Source organism: Danio aesculapii, chromosome 14 (assembly GCF_903798145.1).
Source record: "Danio aesculapii chromosome 14, fDanAes4.1, whole genome shotgun sequence".
In the NCBI taxonomy this organism is placed as follows: Eukaryota; Metazoa; Chordata; class Actinopteri; order Cypriniformes; family Danionidae; genus Danio; species Danio aesculapii.
This window is the reverse complement of record NC_079448.1, coordinates 51,008,082-51,027,342: the sequence shown is the minus strand read 5'-3', so window position 1 is coordinate 51,027,342 and position 19,261 is coordinate 51,008,082. Positions and strand designations below refer to the sequence as shown.

The 19,261-nt window shown below is 36.7% G+C and overlaps 1 protein-coding gene across 1 annotated transcript in view; it reads right to left on the bottom strand.

Moving 5' to 3' along the window:
• mmp17b (matrix metallopeptidase 17b) overlaps positions 1 to 9,869 on the bottom strand; it is a 31,037-nt gene extending 21,168 nt beyond the window's left edge. Inside the window, 4 exon segments of the mRNA XM_056472749.1 lie at positions 485 to 641; positions 1,408 to 1,540; positions 3,540 to 3,799; positions 9,715 to 9,869. Coding sequence (XP_056328724.1) covers positions 485 to 641; positions 1,408 to 1,540; positions 3,540 to 3,707 — 458 coding nt within the window. The 5' untranslated portion in view covers positions 3,708 to 3,799; positions 9,715 to 9,869.
• Positions 9,870 to 19,261: the final 9,392 nt, after the last annotated feature.

Here is a 19,261-nt window from a genome sequence, read left to right as displayed (position 1 = left end):
TCTCAGCTTGCATCATAAAGTCTGCATCCAGATACTATTGTCCGATTCACCTATAGTGCATGTGTTTGGACTGTGGGGGAAACTGGAGCACCCGGAGGACATGAGGGGACCATGCAAACTTTATATTTATATTATCTATTATTTTAAATATACAGACCAGAGGGAAATATTTGTCAGTATTACAGGACTGACCCCCCATACATCTTGTTTTGACCTCCTTCAGGGAGATCAAGCATTAATTAGGGGGGTCTATCCCCCCCAAATTCCCCTTTAATTCGAACCCTATTATCAGACCTCCACAAAAATGCTGTCAACTTTAATAAACAGCCTTTAAATGCATATAGTTTTCTGTTTTACTTGTAAATGGCGGTGTAAACACTCCTTAAGATTGTGCTTTTCCCCCTAGTGTAACTATCAAGTATGAAGGCATGCAGGATGGAAAAAGCAGAAAGAAAAGCATGACTGCTAAAATAATCAGCCGAACCTCCAGTTGATATTTCTTCTTGTCCAGGTAGAAATGGCCCTCTTCATCCTTTGGTTCTGCGGATCAGCGTGCTGTGCAGAATGAATGGTTTGTTCATCATCATCATCATCTGGAAGTGAACATCGAGGTGTTTGCATGAGCTGAAGCGTCTCTTCATCTGTAACATAAAGGTGAGGGTCATAAGAAAAGCACAATAAAAGAGTTACACAATCAGATTGGGAAAATAACAACCCAGGCTCATTCTGAAAACGTACCTCCTATATACATTTCTGGAGAGCGCCAAATACGTCCCAGGAGCTACATTTTTTTTTCTTGCAGTTTTTGTTTTCGTGTATCCACCAGAGGCCGCTGTGTACGCTTTTTGAGATCTCAGATTTCTCTCGCGAGTGCCATTTGCGCCTGCTGTTCTCCCATAAATCCACCAGAGGCCGCTATCGACTGACTGAATGACTGACTGACTGACAGACCGATCGACTGACCCACTCTCCTCCTTCCCTAAACCCAACCGACTAATTTGAAAAGCAATTTAGAAAAAGAAAAGCCCCCACCTGATCTTTACCACGTTTTACCACATTCTCACCCGGTTATTTACTTGCTTATTTTATTTTTTGGATTCTGTGTTTGTCTTACCTGTTTTCTGGAACCGGTCTTCGCCAGACTCGAACCTCATCATCGTGATCATCTCCTCTCTGCATCTCAAGTCCATCAACGTACATGGCGAGCTAACTGAACAAACTGCTAACAGCGGGAAAGCCGTCCATACGGAGGTAAGCATGAAAAGAAACGTTGTCATAGCGCCACATAGCATTCATTTTAAATACGAAATGCTGCCATACGTACTTCTGGCTACATAATTCGCGATCTCCAGATATGTATATAGGGTTATGTTTACAGAATGAGCCTGTGTTGGAAAATAAACATACCTAATATTCCCGTTTCGTCCAAACCAGCAAAACTCTGCATTTTCTTCACGGCTTGAGTGACAGCTGTCCAGGCCTGTAACTGACCCGTTGAGGGGTCAGGAGGCGGGAGATATCCATATTTTGTGAGCCAATCCTGCCAAACAGAACACAGCAAAACTATATTTAAAAAAATTAAAATACACTACTATTGGTATTATTCATTCATTCATTTTCCTTCAGCTTAGTCCCTTTATTTTATCAGGGATCGCCACAGCAGAATGAACCGCCAACTTATCCAGCATATGTTTTCGCAGCGGATGCCCTTCCAGCTGCAACTTAGTACTGGTAAACAGCCATACACACTTATTCACACACATACTCTACGGCCAATTCACCTGTACTGCATGTGTTTGGACTGTGGGCTGTAAAAAAGCCATTTTTTTACAGTACAGATGACAATTAGTTTCTTTTTATTTGTTTTTGTATTACTTTGGATCTCAGCAAGATGTCTAGCTTTTGAGGATCTTTTGGTCTACTTCATTTTTTCAAACAGGCCCTATTTAATAAACAGGAGGAGGGAGATAGCTATACTTTGTAAGCCAATCCTGACAAACAGAACACCACAAAACTATATATAAAAATATTTAAATACAATATCATTGGTATTATTGGTATTTATTTATTTAATTTTTCCATTTTAATTAGCTTTATTTTCCAAATGTTTCTGAAAATACAATACTTTACATGTACAACAGCTACAAGGGTAAGCATGAACTAGTCAAACCCTCAAACAGCCCCAAACCCCACCCATCCCCTAGGAGAAAAAAATATTGTCTTTTTTTTTGAGAAATAATTTGCCAAAATGAAGTGAGTTTTTCCTTAAAACAATCTAAATAATCTGCCAGTGGGGTAAGCAAAATAATCTAGTTTTTCCTTTTTGACCTAAGATTATTTTGCTTACCCTATTTATATATTTAAACTAGAAACAAGACAAACAATTTAAGTATGAAAAGCATTTTTTACAGTACAGATGTCCATTAGTTTCTTTCTCAGTTGTTTTTGGATAATTTTTTCAATCCAAATTACTTTGGATCTCAGCAAGATGTCTAGTTTTTGAGGATCTTTTGGTCTACTTCACTTTGTCAAAGAGGCCCATAATTTAATTGGTATTTATTTATTTATTTATTTATTTATTTATTTATTCACTCTAATTGGAGTTTAAATTTCCTTTAAGAGCTTTAATTTCCCAAATGTTTCACATTTATACATGTACAACAGCTACAAGGGTATAAGCAGGAACTGTTCAAACCACTATCCCAAATGCCACCCATCCCCTAGATAGATAGATAGATAGATAGATAGATAGATAGATAGATAGATAGATAGATAGATAGATAGATAGATAGATAGATAGATAGATAGATAGATAGATAGATAGATAGATAGATAGATAGATAGATAGATAGAACAATAGAAAGAAAGATAGATAGACAGACAGACAGACAGACAGACAGACAGACAGACAGACAGACAGACAGACAGACAGACAGACAGATAGATAGATAGATAGATAGATAGATAGATAGATAGATAGATAGATAGATAGATAGATAGATAGATAGATAGATAGATAGATAGATAGATAGATAGATAGATAGATAGAAAGACAGGCAGGCAGGCAGGCAGACAGACATATAGATAGATAGATAGATAGATAGATAGATAGATAGATAGATAGATAGATAGATAGATAGATAGATAGATAGATAGATAGATAGATAGATAGATAGATAGATAGATAGATAGATAGATAGAAAGACAGACAGACAGGCATATAGATAGATAGATAGATAGATAGATAGATAGATAGATAGATAGATAGATAGATAGATAGATAGATAGATAGATAGATAGATAGATAGATAGATAGATAGATAGATAGATAGATAGATAGATAGATAGATAGATTTTTGGGTTCAGACAACATAAAGGAATTAACCCCCCCCCCAAAAAAAAAAAAGAAATCAAGAATTGTGTTGTTTCAGGTCATTTGAAATCATTTTGTAAGTGTGTTAAAGAGTTGCGAGAGTATATTTATTTCTAATGAATGCTTTTCTTTTTATCTTTATATTCTTTAAATCTAAAAATCTCACCACAAGTATACCGCTCTCGTCTTCTGTGGGTATTGCAGTGGGTAAAATGGTAGACGTGACCATGTTTATTAAACTGGTAGGCAGTGCATCTTCATCAGCCGCTCCATAAACGTCCACAGTACGTCCACACAAGCAGAACACAACTGCTGTCCAGAACATCAGCATCATCTCGAGAGCAAACACATCCTTTTGTGAGATCAGTAAAAGTATGAAACCAACAGAGAGACGCAAATCAATCCTCTTCAGAGATGATCTGAGATCTGTTGAGACACATTTTGAGGATCATTTAGTACAGATTTCATACTAAATAAACAAGGACAACTATATCATATTAGATGATTAAATCAATAGTAAAATATCATTACTTTTTTTTGACTTAGGACTTCAGTCAGGTCATTTATACTGTATAAATACTTTCTCCAAAAAACAAATATATATATTTGTCATCCCCATCATACCCATCATTTGGGAAATACTTGAAAAAGAGGAACTTAAATGACACAGGAGGGCTAATGAATTGGTTTTCAGCTGTATTTTGTCTTGTAGTTATAAAGCTGCATGATTGAATTGCAGATGCAGTTTCACAGACAGAAGGGTGAAAGGACTGCAGAGGTTCAATTTAGTTCAATTTTGTTCAACCCAACCCAATACAATTCAATTCAATTCAATTTAATTCGATTTAATTTAATTCGATTTAATTCAATTCAACTTAATTCAATTCAATTCAATTCAACTCAACTCAACTCAACTCAACTCAATTCAATTCAATTCAATTCAACTCAACTCAACTCAACTCAACTCAACTCAACTCAACTCAACTCAACTCAACTCAATACAATTCAATTCAGTTCAACTCAATACAATTCAATTCAACTCAATACAATTCAATTCAATTTAATTCAGTTCAACTCAATTCAACACAGTTCAATTCAATTCAATTCAATACAATTCAATTCACCTAAGTTCAACTCAATACAATTCAATTCAGTTCAACTCAATACAATTCAATTTAATTCAGTTCAACTCAATTCAACACAGTTCAATTCAATTCAATTCAATTCAATTCAATTCAATACAATTCAATTCACCTCAGTTCAACTCAATACAATTCAATTCAGTTCAACTCAATACAATTCAATTCAGTTCAACTCAATACAATTCAATTTAATTCAGTTCAACTCAATTCAACACAGTTCAATTAAATTCATTACAATTCAATTCACCTCAGTTCAACTCAATACATTCATTCATTCATTCATTCATTTTCTTTTCGGCTTAGTCCCTTTATTAATCTGGGGTTGCCACAGCGGAATGAACCAACAACTTATCCAGCATTGGTTTTACGCAGCGGATGCCCTTCCAGCCGCAACCCATCTCTGGGAAACATCCATACACACTCATTCACACTCATACACTATGGACAATTTAGCCTACCCAATTCACCTGTACCACATGTATTTGGACTGTGGAGGAAACCGGAGCACCCGGAGGAAACCCACGCGAAAGCAGGGAGACCATGCAAACTCCACACAGGAACCCCATCTGACCCAGCCGAGGCTCGAACCAGTGACCTTCTTGCTGTGAGGCGACAGCACTACCTACTCAATACTCAATACAGTTCAATTTAACTCTATACAATACAATTCAACTCAACACAATAGAAAATACAGTGAAAATGTCCTTGCTATGTTTAACATCATTTGGGAAATACTTGAAAAAGAGGAACTTAAAGGACACAGGAGGGCTAATGAATTGGTTTTCAGCTGTATTTTGTCTTGTAGTTATAAAGCTGCATGATTGAATTGCAGATGCAGTTTCACAGACAGACGGATGAAAGGACTGCAGCGGATGTGAGGCTTTAATTAAATTAGCAGGTGCCTTTTCATTAAAGAAACGAGGCGATGGCGGGTTGTAAGGGTAGAGAGGAGGGACATGCATAAAAGAGTGATGGAGTAATGGGATTAAACACAGAGGGCGAGGACGGAGGGAAAGGAGGGAGATTGACGGGAAAGATGGGAAGAGACCCGTGTGTGCATGTAAATATGCTGGGAATCTGAGGGATGAGATGCTGAATCGGTCACGGAAAGACAGCAGAGGAGAAGGAAAATAAATGTTACGCTCAATAGAAGTAATAATGTAATGCACTATAAACCCACACATATCAAATACAGTCTTTACATGTGCCATTCAATCTCGCTATACCAACTCCCGCAATATTCAAGAGTTGTTTGTGTGTATATATGTGGTTTATATGACAGGCAAAGGCCTTTAGATTAGGCTTATTTTACCAAAATAAAATATGATCATGCCTTGATTATTTAATGATTTCATTAGGACAGTAAGGTCTGACTTTGCTTAGACTAAAGTCTTGTCTCTGAACAGAAATAATGTTCAGTATAGAATATGTGGTCATGCTGCAGTGGAAACAGAATGAATATTGTGTCTGACTCCATCATGAGCTTGGAGGACTGCATCCATACATCTCTGCAATGACTCAAATCACTGATTAATAAAGTCATCTGGAATGGCAAAGAAAGCGTTCTTGCAGGACTCCCAGAGTTCATCAAGACTCTTTGGATTTATCTTCAATGCCTCCTCCTCCATCTTACCCCAAACATGCTCAATAATGTTCATCTCTGGTGACTGGGCTGGCCAATCCTGGAGCACCTTGACCTTCTTTGCTTTTAGGAGCTTTAATGTGGAGGCTGAAGCATGAGAAGGAGCGCTATCCTGCTGAAGAATTTGCCCTCTCCTGTGGTGTTTAATGTAATGGGCAGCACAAATGTCTTGATAACTCAGGCTGTTGATGTTGCCATCCACTCTGCAGATCTCTCGCATGCCCCAATACTGAATGTAACCCCAAACCATGACTTTTCCTTCACCAAACTTGACTGATTTCTATGAGAATCTTGTGTCCATGCGGGTTCCAGAAGGTCTTCTGCAGTATTTGTGATGATCGGGATGCAGTTCAACAGAAGATTCATCAGGAAAATCTGCCTTCGTTTCCCTTAATTAAAATATAAAACACGTATACTGATCTAAATTTTTCTGATCCCTTATTTCCAGTGGTGTAAAGTAACAAATTACGTATACTCAGATTACTGTAATTGAGTAGCTTTTCTCAGGAATTGTAGTTTACTAAGTTGTTTCAAAAATGTGCACTTTTACTTTCCCTTGAGTCTATTATTAATGCAGCATTGGTACTTTTACTCCACTACTTTCCTTCAACCTGCAGTCACTACTTTATTTTTCCTGTCTATGGGGATTAGAAGAATCAGTCCTGTGATTCCTGTCCAATCAAATCGCTCATAGAAGATAAATCACATCATACTGAACTACCTCAAGACACAGGCGCTTTGTATATGCAGCAAACCATTTGGAAATGTTAAAAGTGTCCAAGAAGATGTCAAAAATCTTTATATGCAATGACCCAGAGACTGTTTAGATGCATGTGATGATGAGAAGATGGCTGGTGTTTACTGTATGATGACTGAAATGGCCTTAAACTATAACTAAATGGCACTACAGAATGTTACGTTTACACACACACACACACACACACACACACACACACACACACGCGCACACACACACACACACACACACACACACACACACACACACACACACACACACACACACACACACACATACAAATTACATGTAAAAACTCACTACTCGTGATTACTTTTGAAAAGTCTACTTTTTACTCATACTTTGAGTAATATTTACTACGGATACTTTTACTGTACTTGCATTACTTTTTTGGGCAAGTAATAATACTTTTACTTGGGTATAATTTTTCAGTACTCTTTCCACCACGGCTTATTTCTGTGGTTAGTTGTCATGGAAAATACAGATGTTTCAATAGTGTAAATATATAACTTCATGATCTACGTTTCTACTATTCTCTTTATTCTCCATTTCCACCTGGGGATACTCTTCCTGAGGCCCTCAGACTATGCAGAGTCACTGATTCGATCCAAGACCAGCGACGAGATGATCCCAAGGTTTCCATATCCTGGACCGGGCCGTATCCTGAGCAGCTACTGTGGTGGTCATGGAGGAGTGGAGAACATGAGACTGATTCCTGTGACGCTCCAGGGACAGATGAGTCTTCGCTGAGGCCAGCTTCCAGCCTCCGCCACTGAGACTGCAGCTCTGCACAAGACGTTTGGCCAGCGTAGAAATTAAAATGATCGTGCCCAACTGAGCCTGGTTTCTCAAGGTTTTTTTTCTTCACTTTCGCCAATTGGTGAAGTTTTTTTTCCCTCTCCGCTGTCACCGCTAGCTTGCATGATTCGGGATCTGTAGAGCTGCCCATCGTTGGATTTGCTCTTCAATATTTGGACTCTCAGTAGTGATTATTAAACCACACTGAACTGAGCTTAACTGAACTGAACTTAAACACTACAAACTGAACTACACTGTTCCTATTTACTATTTACTATGACCTTTTATGTGAAGCTGCTTTGACTCAATCTACATTGTAAAAGTGCTATACAAATAAAGGTGAATTGAATTGAATTGAATTGAATTGCAAATGTCACAATCAGTATGCCGGAATTGCTCATTTACTTTCGTCACTGCTGTTACAATAATAAAAATAACATAAACTTTGTGTACTTTGATTCAGTTTCTGGGTCATGTTTTACATTTAACATGTCAAAACAATGTCCCAACTAAGTTTGGCCTTAAACATTTCCCAAAAACACACACAAAAAAAGAAACAGTCTTTAAAAAAATGAAAAAGTCTACCTCAGTGTGTTTGGAGATCTGTTGATGTGGATTAAGGTTTGGTTTAAGACTCTTAGACAGAGATTTATGTTTCTTATAATCCTTAATGAACTGAATTCTTGCTTTTTTATTTATTTTTTTACAGAAAGATGTATAAAAGCAGTTCAGATCCCTTTTTAAATAATATCCACACACTTCTAGAATGACCACTTCTATTAAATGACCACATATTTCTTCAGAAAGACTATCCACACTCGATAATAAAATGCTAAAATTAATTATTTAAAACAAAAAGACGTTTTCAAATTCTAAATAGCTCTTCTTAAATAAAAAATAAAACACTAAAATACACTACCGGTCAAAAGTTTGGGGTCAGTTTTATTTTTTTTTTCCTGTTTTTTTTTAATGAAAATTATTCTGTTTATTTATTACATGTAAAATACATGCAAATAAAGTTACAAATACAAATCAAATTTTTACAAATAAAAATAAATACAAATAAATTACATGCTTTCTTATTGTATGTAGTTTCAAATTAAATGATTAGTCCAGTTATTATTGCTTTTATTACTATTACCAATAATCATATTAATAATAGTAGTAATAACAATAATAATTAATATTAGAGTGGTGCAGTGGGTGGCACGGTCGCCTCACAGCAAAAAGGTTGCTGGTTCGAGCCCCGGCTGGGTCAGTAGGTATTTCTATGTGGAGTTTGCATATTCTCCCCATGTTGGTGTGGGTTTCCTCCGGGTGCTTCGGTTTCCCCCACAGTCCAAACACATGTGGTACAGGTGAATTGAGTAAGCTGAATTGGCCGTAGTGTATGAGTGTATGTGAATGAGTATGGGTGTTTCCCAGTGATGGGTTGCAGCTGGAAGGGCATCCGCTGCATAAAACATATGCTGGATAAGTTGGCAATTCATTCTGCTGTGGCGACCCCTAATTAATAAAGGGACTAAGCCGAAAAGAAAATGAATGGATGAATGAATCAGAGTGATTTCTGAAGGATCGTGTGACTCTGAAGACTGGAGTAATGAAGCAGAAAATTCATCTTTAAAATCACTGGAATAAAGGAAATAATAAACTGCTTTTGAAGAGTTATTTTGAGTTATTTTAAAGGGTAATAACATTTCACAAGTTTACAATTTGTACTGTATTTTTGATGAAATAAATGCAGCCTTGGTGAGCAGAAGGAGCTTATTGTAAAACATTTAAAAATCCCACTGAGCACAAACTTCTGACCGGTAGTGTGTGTAAATTAATGCATAAATGTGTCTTAAAATGCGAAATATTATGAGTAAATATGTTTTAAAGAAAAATGAAAAAACATAATTGATTCTGCAGCCCATAGCTCAAAGTCTTCAGACAACCGAGCAAGTTTAATGCAAAGAGAAGTCAATGCCAGGATAAAAGAGAAAGAAGCAGGACAGCTTACCTTCACTGTAACTTGTGGCTGTTTTCTGTGTGTCTGCTGTGGTTCTTGTTGAACAGATGTGCTTCTCTGATCCTCCCTCTCCTTCTGCCTCTGCACTCGCACAATGGACTCCTAATACCCCTCAGTAGTGCACACACACACACACACACATGCACAGACTCTATCTCTCTCCCTCTGTCTACTGAGTGCATTGGACTCTCTCCTCTCATACACGCACATGCACACACACACACGCACACTCACTCTATCTCTTGCTCATTCTCTACTGAGTGCATTGGGCACATGCGTGCTCACACACACACACATACATACACTTGCACACACACACACACACACACACACACACACACACACACACACACACACACACACACACACACACACATACTCTCTCTCTCTCGCTCTACAGAGTGCATTGAGGATTTGCTTTCTCCCCTCAGTAGTGTGTATACACACGCACACACACACACGCACACACACACACACACACACACACACACACACACACACACACACACACACACACACACAACCACACACTGTACATACACACACACTCATTGTCTCTCTCTTTCTTTCACTCTATCTCACTTTCTTCCTTGACTCTCTGACACGCATACACACTCAGACACAAACACTTTCTCAATCTCTCTCACTCTCTTCATATGTCTCTTTCTCATACAATTCAATACAATACTATTCAATTCAATTCAGTTCAATTTAATTTAATTTAATTTAATTTAATTTAATTTAATTTAATTTAATTTAATTTAATTTAATTTAATTTAATTTAATTTAATTTAATTTAATTCAACTCAATACAATACAATACAGTTCAATTCAATACAATTCAATTCAATTCAATTCAATTCAACTCAACTCAACACAATTCAATTCAATACAGTTCAATTTAGTTAAACCCAACCAATACAATTCAATGAAATTCCATTAAATTCAAATAAATTTAATTCAATTTAATTCAATTAAACTCAATACACTACAATACAATTCAATTCAACTCAACTCAACACAACACAACACAACACAACACAACACAATACAATACAATACAATACAATACAATACAATTCAATTCAATCAATTCAATTCAACTCAATCCAATTAAATTAAATTCAATTCAATTCAACTCAATACAACTCAATACAATACAATCCAATTCAATTCAGTTCAATTCAACTCAACTCTACTCAACTCAACTCAATTCAATTCAATTCAATTCAATTCAATTCAACTCAATATAATTCAATTCAGTAGAACTCAGTACAATTCAATTTAATTCAATTCAACTCAATACAATTCAATTCAATTCAATTCAACTCAATATAATTCAATTCAACTCAACTCAATACAATTCAATTCAATTCAACTCAATATAATTCAATTCAATACAACTCAATACAATTCAATTCAAAACAACTCAGTACAGTTCAATTTAATTTCATTCAATTCAACTCAATTCAATAAAGTTCTATTAAATTCAATACAATTAAATTCACCTCAGTTCAACTCAATACAATTCAATTCAATTCAATTCAACACAATTCAACACAATTCAACTCAACATAATTCAATTCAATACAGTTCAATTTAATTAAACTCAATACAATTCGATTCCATTTAATTCCATTCAATTTATTTCAATTAAACTCAATACAATTCAATACAATTTAATTCAACAACTCAGTTCAGTGCAATTCAATTCAATTCAATTCAATTCAATTCAATTCAATTCAACTCAACTTAACACAACTCAATTCAGTTCAGTTTAGTTCAGTTCAGTTCAAGTCAAGTCAATTCAATTCAATTCAATTCAATTCAATTACGTTTAATTCAATTCAGTTCAATTCAATTATTGCTTTATTGGCATAACAAAGGTTACAAATGTCTTGCCAAAGCATTTATAGTTTACATTTAAAAAACAACAACATACATTTATTTTGAAACAATAGTAAATAGTAAAATAGTAATAATAAATAAATAAATAAAAAAATACAAATAAAAAACATAATAATAAATCAGAATAAACTGTACTCTCTCTCTCTCTCTCTCTCTCTCTCTCTCTCTCTCTCTCTCTCTCTCTCTCTCTCTCTGTGCACATTACACCAGCGTCAAAAAGCCTCTTTCTATCCAGCGAGGAGATTTACACACTCTTAGTTGCACATTTCAATCCAACCTCCTGCCATATTTGCCTCCACTCCATATTCAACGCCTCAAACGTCCTATTAAATAATACATCGAGAACTGCAGTGATTCTGACCACTGTATATTCACTTATACTGTACATGGATCTTCAAATGTGAGCCGCTGGATTAGGGTTTCACTTCGAGCTTGCGTGTAGACGTTGGGTATGTTTGGATTAAATCCTCTTAACCAAAGGATTAAAAAAAATTAAAAACCAAGATTCCAGCAGATCCGGCTACACGTATTGTTGCTGTTTGGACAAATCAGAGGAGATACACATGTTTATTTGGGACACTTTACAAATATTAAGGCCATTGTTTTGTGTTGGTGCATGAGTTAAACACAAATAAACATTTACAAAATTGATTTTATATTATTAGAAAACACTGAATGAAAGCGAAATGTGTAATATAAAGTAACTTTGGTGTTTAAAAGTTAAAATATGGGTGGCATTGTGGCTCAGTGGTTAGCACTGTCGCCTCACAGCAAAAAGGTTGCTGGTTCGAGTCCCGACTGAGTTAGTTGGCATTTCTGTGTGGAGTTTGCATGTTCTCCCCGTGTTGGTGTGGGTTTCCTCCGGGTGCTTCGGTTTCCTCCAAAGTCCAAGCACATGCGCTATAGGCGGATTGATGAACTAAATTGGCCGTAGTGTATGTGTGCGAATGAGTGTGTATATATTTATGTTTCCCAGTACTGGGTTGCAGCTGGAAGAGCATCCGCTGTGGAAAACATATGCTGGATAAGTTGGCGGTTCATTCAGCTGTTGCGACTCCTGATTAATAAAGAGACTAAGCCGAATGAAAATAATGAATGAATGAATAAATGTTTGATTAAAATTTGAGGTACATATTTATTATTTCCTCTAAAAATATTGGGTCGTTGTAGCCCAATGTTGGGTTAAATACATCATCAGACAAAAGTCTTGTTGTCTATCCAAGTTTCAGGAACAACAAATAATAACTTGACTTCTACTTGATCATTTGGTATCAGAAGTGGCTTAAATGAAAGGTAAAGGCCTCTAGATTTTTTTTTAATCAAAATAAAATATGATCATGCACCATACATATCTGTAATGACTCGAATCACTGATTAATAAAGTCATCTGGAATGGCAAAGAAAGCGTTCTTGCAGGACTCCCAGAGTTCATCAAGATTCTTTGGATTCATCTTCAATGCCTCCTCCATCTTACCCCAGACATGCTCAATGATGTTCATGTCTGGCGACTGGGCTGGCCAATCCTGGAGCACCTTGACCTTCTTTGCTTTCAGGAGCTTTGATGTGGAGGCTGAAGTATGAGAAGGAGCGCTATTCTGCTGAAGAATTTGCCCTCTCCTATGGTTTGTAATGTAATGGGCAGCACAAATGTCTTGATACCTCAGGCTGTCGATGTTGCCATCCACTCTGCAGATCTCTCGTACACCCCCATATCGAATGTAACCCCAAACCATGATTTTTTCTTCACCAAACTTGACTGATTTCTGTAATAATCTTGTGTCCATGTGGGTTCCAGTAGGTCTTTTGCAGTATTAGTAATGATTGGGATGCAGTTCAACAGATGATTCATCAGAAAAATCCACCTTCTGCCACTTTTCCAAATGATCAACTAGAAGTCAAGTTATTATTTTTTGCTACTACAACTGGGATTGACGACACAAATTTGTCAGGTAGTGTATGGGCAAACCCAACAGCAGGTTTAACAAATATGTAATTTAAATTTAATGCATAAAATGTACCTAATTTTGGGTTGTCTGTATTTGACCCAACATTCAGTTAATACATTTTTTCAGAGCAGTGTTTCTCAACCACGTTCCTGGAGGACCACCAACACTGCATGTTTTGGATGTCTCCTCTGTCTGTCACACCCATTACTTTCAGTCCCTGCTAATGAGCTGATGATCTGAATCAGGTGTGTTTGGTTAAGGAGACATGGAGACATGTGCAGAGCTGGTGGTCCTCTAAGAATGTGGTTGAGAAACAGTGTTTTAGAGTGTATTAACATATGTAATAAGAATCATACAGAAAGTAATCAAACAGCTCTTTATTATTTTAAAATAAGTCCTGTTTTATATATGCCTGTAAGATTTTTGGTATATATGGTATATATTTTTACTTAACTTAATAATTTTTTGCTTATAAAAACATAATTAAACACAATGTATAACAACAACAAAAGCTGTATATGACATATTTATTGTTTTGATACTTGAAAACCTCTTTTCCTCTTTGACCCGCATAGGATATGAATAAATGCAGCGCAGTATTAATATAAAGTCAGGGATTTCTGTGCAAGGGTTAACTTATAGTTCATGTATGATGGCAGAAAGCGCGCCCGAGAGAGAGCGAGAGAGAGAGAGAGAGAGAGAGAGAGAGAGAGAGAGAGAGAGAGAGAGAGAGAGAGAGAGAGAGAGAGAGAGAGAGAGAGAGAGAGAGAGAGAGAAAGCACATTTCCAGATGGACTATTTGTCTTTTCCTCTGGATAATGCCGTGTGGGTCCCGGGGGAATATCCGGATTGGAAAAGCATACTTACATGAGCAACTGAGGCGTGTGCTGAATGTTTATGGTGTAACTCGACCTCCTGATCTCTCAGTGTAACCTGTCAAAGAGAACCGCAGAAACACATCAGCTCAGCGCTCCACTTTATTATGATACTACAGCTTTTAGGAGATTTAAAATATCTGAAATTCAGGCGAGGGGTTTCCACAATGCATACACTGAACAAATTGATTCATTGGAAAAAAATGTTTAAGGTAAGTGCTTTAGATACTTACAATTATTCATTTAGCAGACTCATTTATACAGTGACGGATAAATGAGGAATAAAATACTTAAAGGAGACCTATTATTAGTGGTGTAAAGTAACAAATTACAAATACTCCAATTACTATAATTGAATAGCTTTTCTCAGGAGTTGTAAGTAGTTATAAAAATGTGCACTTTTACTTTCCCTTTAGTTGTCACGGATTGGCCAGGCTCTTCCACCAGTATCACGCAACGAGCACCTTTACCTGAGTATTAACCACGCACAGCTGCACCCAATCACTCAGACTCACTATATAAGCACACACCTCACCTCACTCATTGTCCGGTCACGTTCCTATGAAGCGGACTCTTAGTGAGCACCTCCTGTTTATCACTAGTTTACGATCTCAGCCTATTTACTTACCTATACGCTGTTTCCATTCAGTCTGTCCAGTGTTCCCGGTGTCCTGTCAGCGTTGTGTGTATCGTCAGTCTGTCTTCCCCGCAAACCCTCTGGTGTGTGCATTCAGTCATCCTCAGTGTCTGTCATCCCACCTGCCACAAAGGATCATCAGTACCACCGAACTCCATTCACTTCTCATACATTATCCGTATATGCTCCACTGTTGGAAATAACATTGTTTATACTTACCTTGTTTGTCCGTCTGCTTCCATAACATTAGTCTCTTGTTAATGCAGTATTGGTTCTTTTACTTCACTACTTTCCTTCAACCTGCAGTCATTACTTAATTTTTTCCTGTCTATGGGGATTAGAAGAATCAGTCCTGTGATTCCTGTCCAATCAAATCGCACATAGAAGGTGAATCACATCATAATGAACAACCTCAAGACATGCAGCAAACTGTTTTGAAGCATTAAAAGTGTCCAAAATCTTCACACGCATTGACCCAGAGACTGTTTAGATGCATCACTGATGAGAAGATGATGAATGTTTACTGTATTATGACTGAAATGGCTTTAAACACCCAGCAGGCACATGACATCAACGTGACATCAAATTGACATTGTACCCCAACATCGTGGGGACGTTGCATTTTGTTAGTAAATGAAAATCGGGTTGACATCAGAACCCAACGTCAGGCCGACGTCAACATCTTATGTCCAACCTAAAATCAACATCTAATGATGTTACAGCTTGACGCTGTGTGGATGTTACCACTATGACGTCTATCAGATGTTAGATTTGGTTGCCACACTTGACGAATAAATGTCAGTATTTGACGTCAATATGACGTTGGTTTAAGATGTTGCCTCGACGTTGGATTTTGGTCACTTTCTAACACAACGTAAAATCAACCCTATTTCAGTGTCATTTGACGTCGTTGTTGTACATCAAAATAACATTGTCCTTAGACGCTGGCTAGACGTTGAATTTTGGTCACCTGACGTCACAACCTAAATCTAACCTAATATTAACATCTTATGACATTGTGTGCCTGCTGGGAAATAACTAAATGCACTACAGAATGTTACGTTTACACACATCCACAAATTACATGTGAAGCTTTTTACAGCGTAATACTCACTACTCACTACTCTTGAGTACTTTTGAAAGGTCTACTTTTTACTCATACTTGGAGTAATATTTACAGCAGATACTTTTACACTACTTGCATCACATTTTTAGGCAAGTAATGCTATTTTACTTAAGTATGATTTTTCAGAAAAAAGCAATTATTTTAAACTGGAAATCCTCAGATTCTCCATGTTTTGAAGCTTGGTTGGGTGATTGTTTCATGCCATACAACTGGAGAGGATACGTTCTCTGGAGCCCACTCTCGAACTGCCTGGCAACCTGGATTTCCTCAAAACTGAATAGTGTACTATTACTTTCACAGTAATGACTGAATTTACTCTGTTGTTAATTCACGATCTTGCATTGATTATGTTGAATGTCCCTCCCTTGTTGTTTTTTGTTTGTTTGTTTGTTTTGTTTTGTTTGTTTTTTTGTGGAGGGGGTTGTTTTTTTGTGTCTGTTGCTTTGTTCGGACATTATGTAAAATCGTTTCAAATAAAATATTAAATTAACAAAAGTATAATTTTTCAGTACTCTTTCCACCACTGGTCACTACTTAATTTTTCCTATCTATGGGGATTAGAAAATCAGTCCTGTGATTCTCGTCCAATCAAATCACACATAGAAAGTAAATCGCATCATAATAAACAACCTCAAGACACTTTATAAATGCAACAAACTGTTTAGAAGCATTAAAAGTGTGCAAGAAGATGGCCAAAAGCTTCACAGGCAATGATCAAGATACTATTTAGACTGCATGTGATGATAAGATGATGGATGTCTACTGTATGATGACCAAAACGGCCTTAACTAGAACTAAATGCACAACAGAATGTTACATTTACACACACATACAAATGACGTGTAAATGCTTTTTACAGTGTAATACTCACTACTCCCTACTCTTGAGTACTTTTAAAAGGGCTCAATTTTACTTATACTTTGAGCAATATTTACAACAGATACATTTACTCTACTTGCACTACATTTCTGGGCACATTTACTAGAGTATAATTTGTCAGTACTCTTTCCACCACTGCCTATTAAGCCCTTTTTGCGAGCTACTTATAAAATGACCAAGTCAAAATGATCTACTTAATATAAAAATGCAAAACATATATTTATTTATAAACATATTAAGAATTCTGGAATGTGCAATATATATTAAGGTACCTTTCATAACTGTATGAACCCATATTGTGCAATAGCCTACAACTCTGTACATATTTTTGTCATTACCTTACTCTTATGACTTGCACTGAATGGAAACAGCCAGGGAGGCATAGTCATAGACAGGGGCGATTTTAGGATTTTCATTTTAGGGGGGGGCTCAGCTCCTTATAAGGTAAAAATTTATATATATATATATATATATATATATATATATATATATATATATATATATATATATATATATATAGGCTAATATTACATTTATAAGTAGTAACTTAATAGTAATACACTTAAAAATGTTTGTTTATGGGCTGTATACTAGTATTCCACTTTATTACATAGACAGGCACAGCCATTTGAGTTCTGAATAAGCCAAATGGGCTCAACCCACGTGTTTACTGTAGTAAAAAACACTTTCTATATTCAAGTGCATTTTTTGTTTCTGTAACACGGGGAGTGACACAGACAACTGAAGTTTGGATCCACTTGCAGGTTTAATCAAAGTCAGGCAAGCAAAGGTCAACACAGGAGCAAACCGATGTATAAAGGCAGTCCAGAATTTTGGTCAAATGTAACAGGCGAGAGGTCGGAAGGCAGACGGCAGACAGGGAGAACTAGGTAAACAAGGCAAAGATCAAAGACACGGAGAAACAAGACACGGAGAAACAAGACTAGGAAACCGCGTTAAAATGTCACTTTATAGAAAACAAGACTTGGCAATGTGAATGAGTGTGTGTGCTGCCTAAATGGTGTTTGTAATCAGTCTTTGACGATCCTCAGGTGGTGTGAGTGTAATCATTAGAGACTTGGAGCAGGTGTGAGTGTGTGTGGCATGACTGAATATGTAGTCCATTTACAAGCAGAATGTATTAAATAAATAAAGTGCCACTTTTCTAATTAAATGACACAATTAAATATAATGACACATATAATTTATATAATGACACATATAAATTTAATGGCACACGAACTGTAAAGTGTTTAATATTGGTAGTTCATTTTGAAAAAATAGCGAAATGTTTGTTAAGAGTTAGATTTTTCCCTGGAGGAAACAGCTATTCTGATGAGGTGAACGTCGAGAAAACCTGACCTCTCCTTCGTGACATTGAGCTATAAGTGATACAAGGTTATCCATATCAAAGAACTGCAAATAAGCAGGCTTTATAACAATTTATCAATAAACACACATCTCGTTCTCTCGCTGTCCACAGCTGTGGTTTGCTGATCAAATGAAAAACAAAAGACAGGAGCTGAATTCTGCCGCCGTTTTCTTAGCAAATTTAAAGGGAACTGAGGTGGTAATTTAGTGTGCAGTTTATGAGCTAATCACAAAAGTTTTAGGGGGGCTGAGTAGAAATATAGAGGGGCTACAGCCTCCTAAAATAGCCCTAGCAACAGTCAGTCAAGGTGGAAGGATATTTGGACTTTTTTGCGATGAATTGCGCCAACTTAGCCGCTATAGTTTTGTAGCACTTAGTGAAGTTGGCACGGTTTTACGCACATACGTGGTTACTCATGCATTAGAAATGGTCAGATATCAGACTGACTGCCCTGTATGTCAATCAAACAACAGATTTCAGTGAGGACGGATGATAGGTTGACGTCTATTTTTTAAATGGCATGCGATCCACCCATACTACCTTTAAAATCGACCAGTAGATTGCGATCGACATATTGCGCATCCCTGCCCTAGAGTGTGTAGTTTCTGCTTAAATTATCCCACAAATGATGCTTTATAACTCTCTGAAACTGCCCCCTTTCAGGCTTTGATAATAATTGTGCCATTTTGGTGACTGTCGCTTTAAATTCAAATGAGATTGAGCTCTCTTTAAAAGAGGGCGGAGCTACAAATGCCTGTGTGTCAGCATAGTGGCAGAATCAAAACAGGACTTATG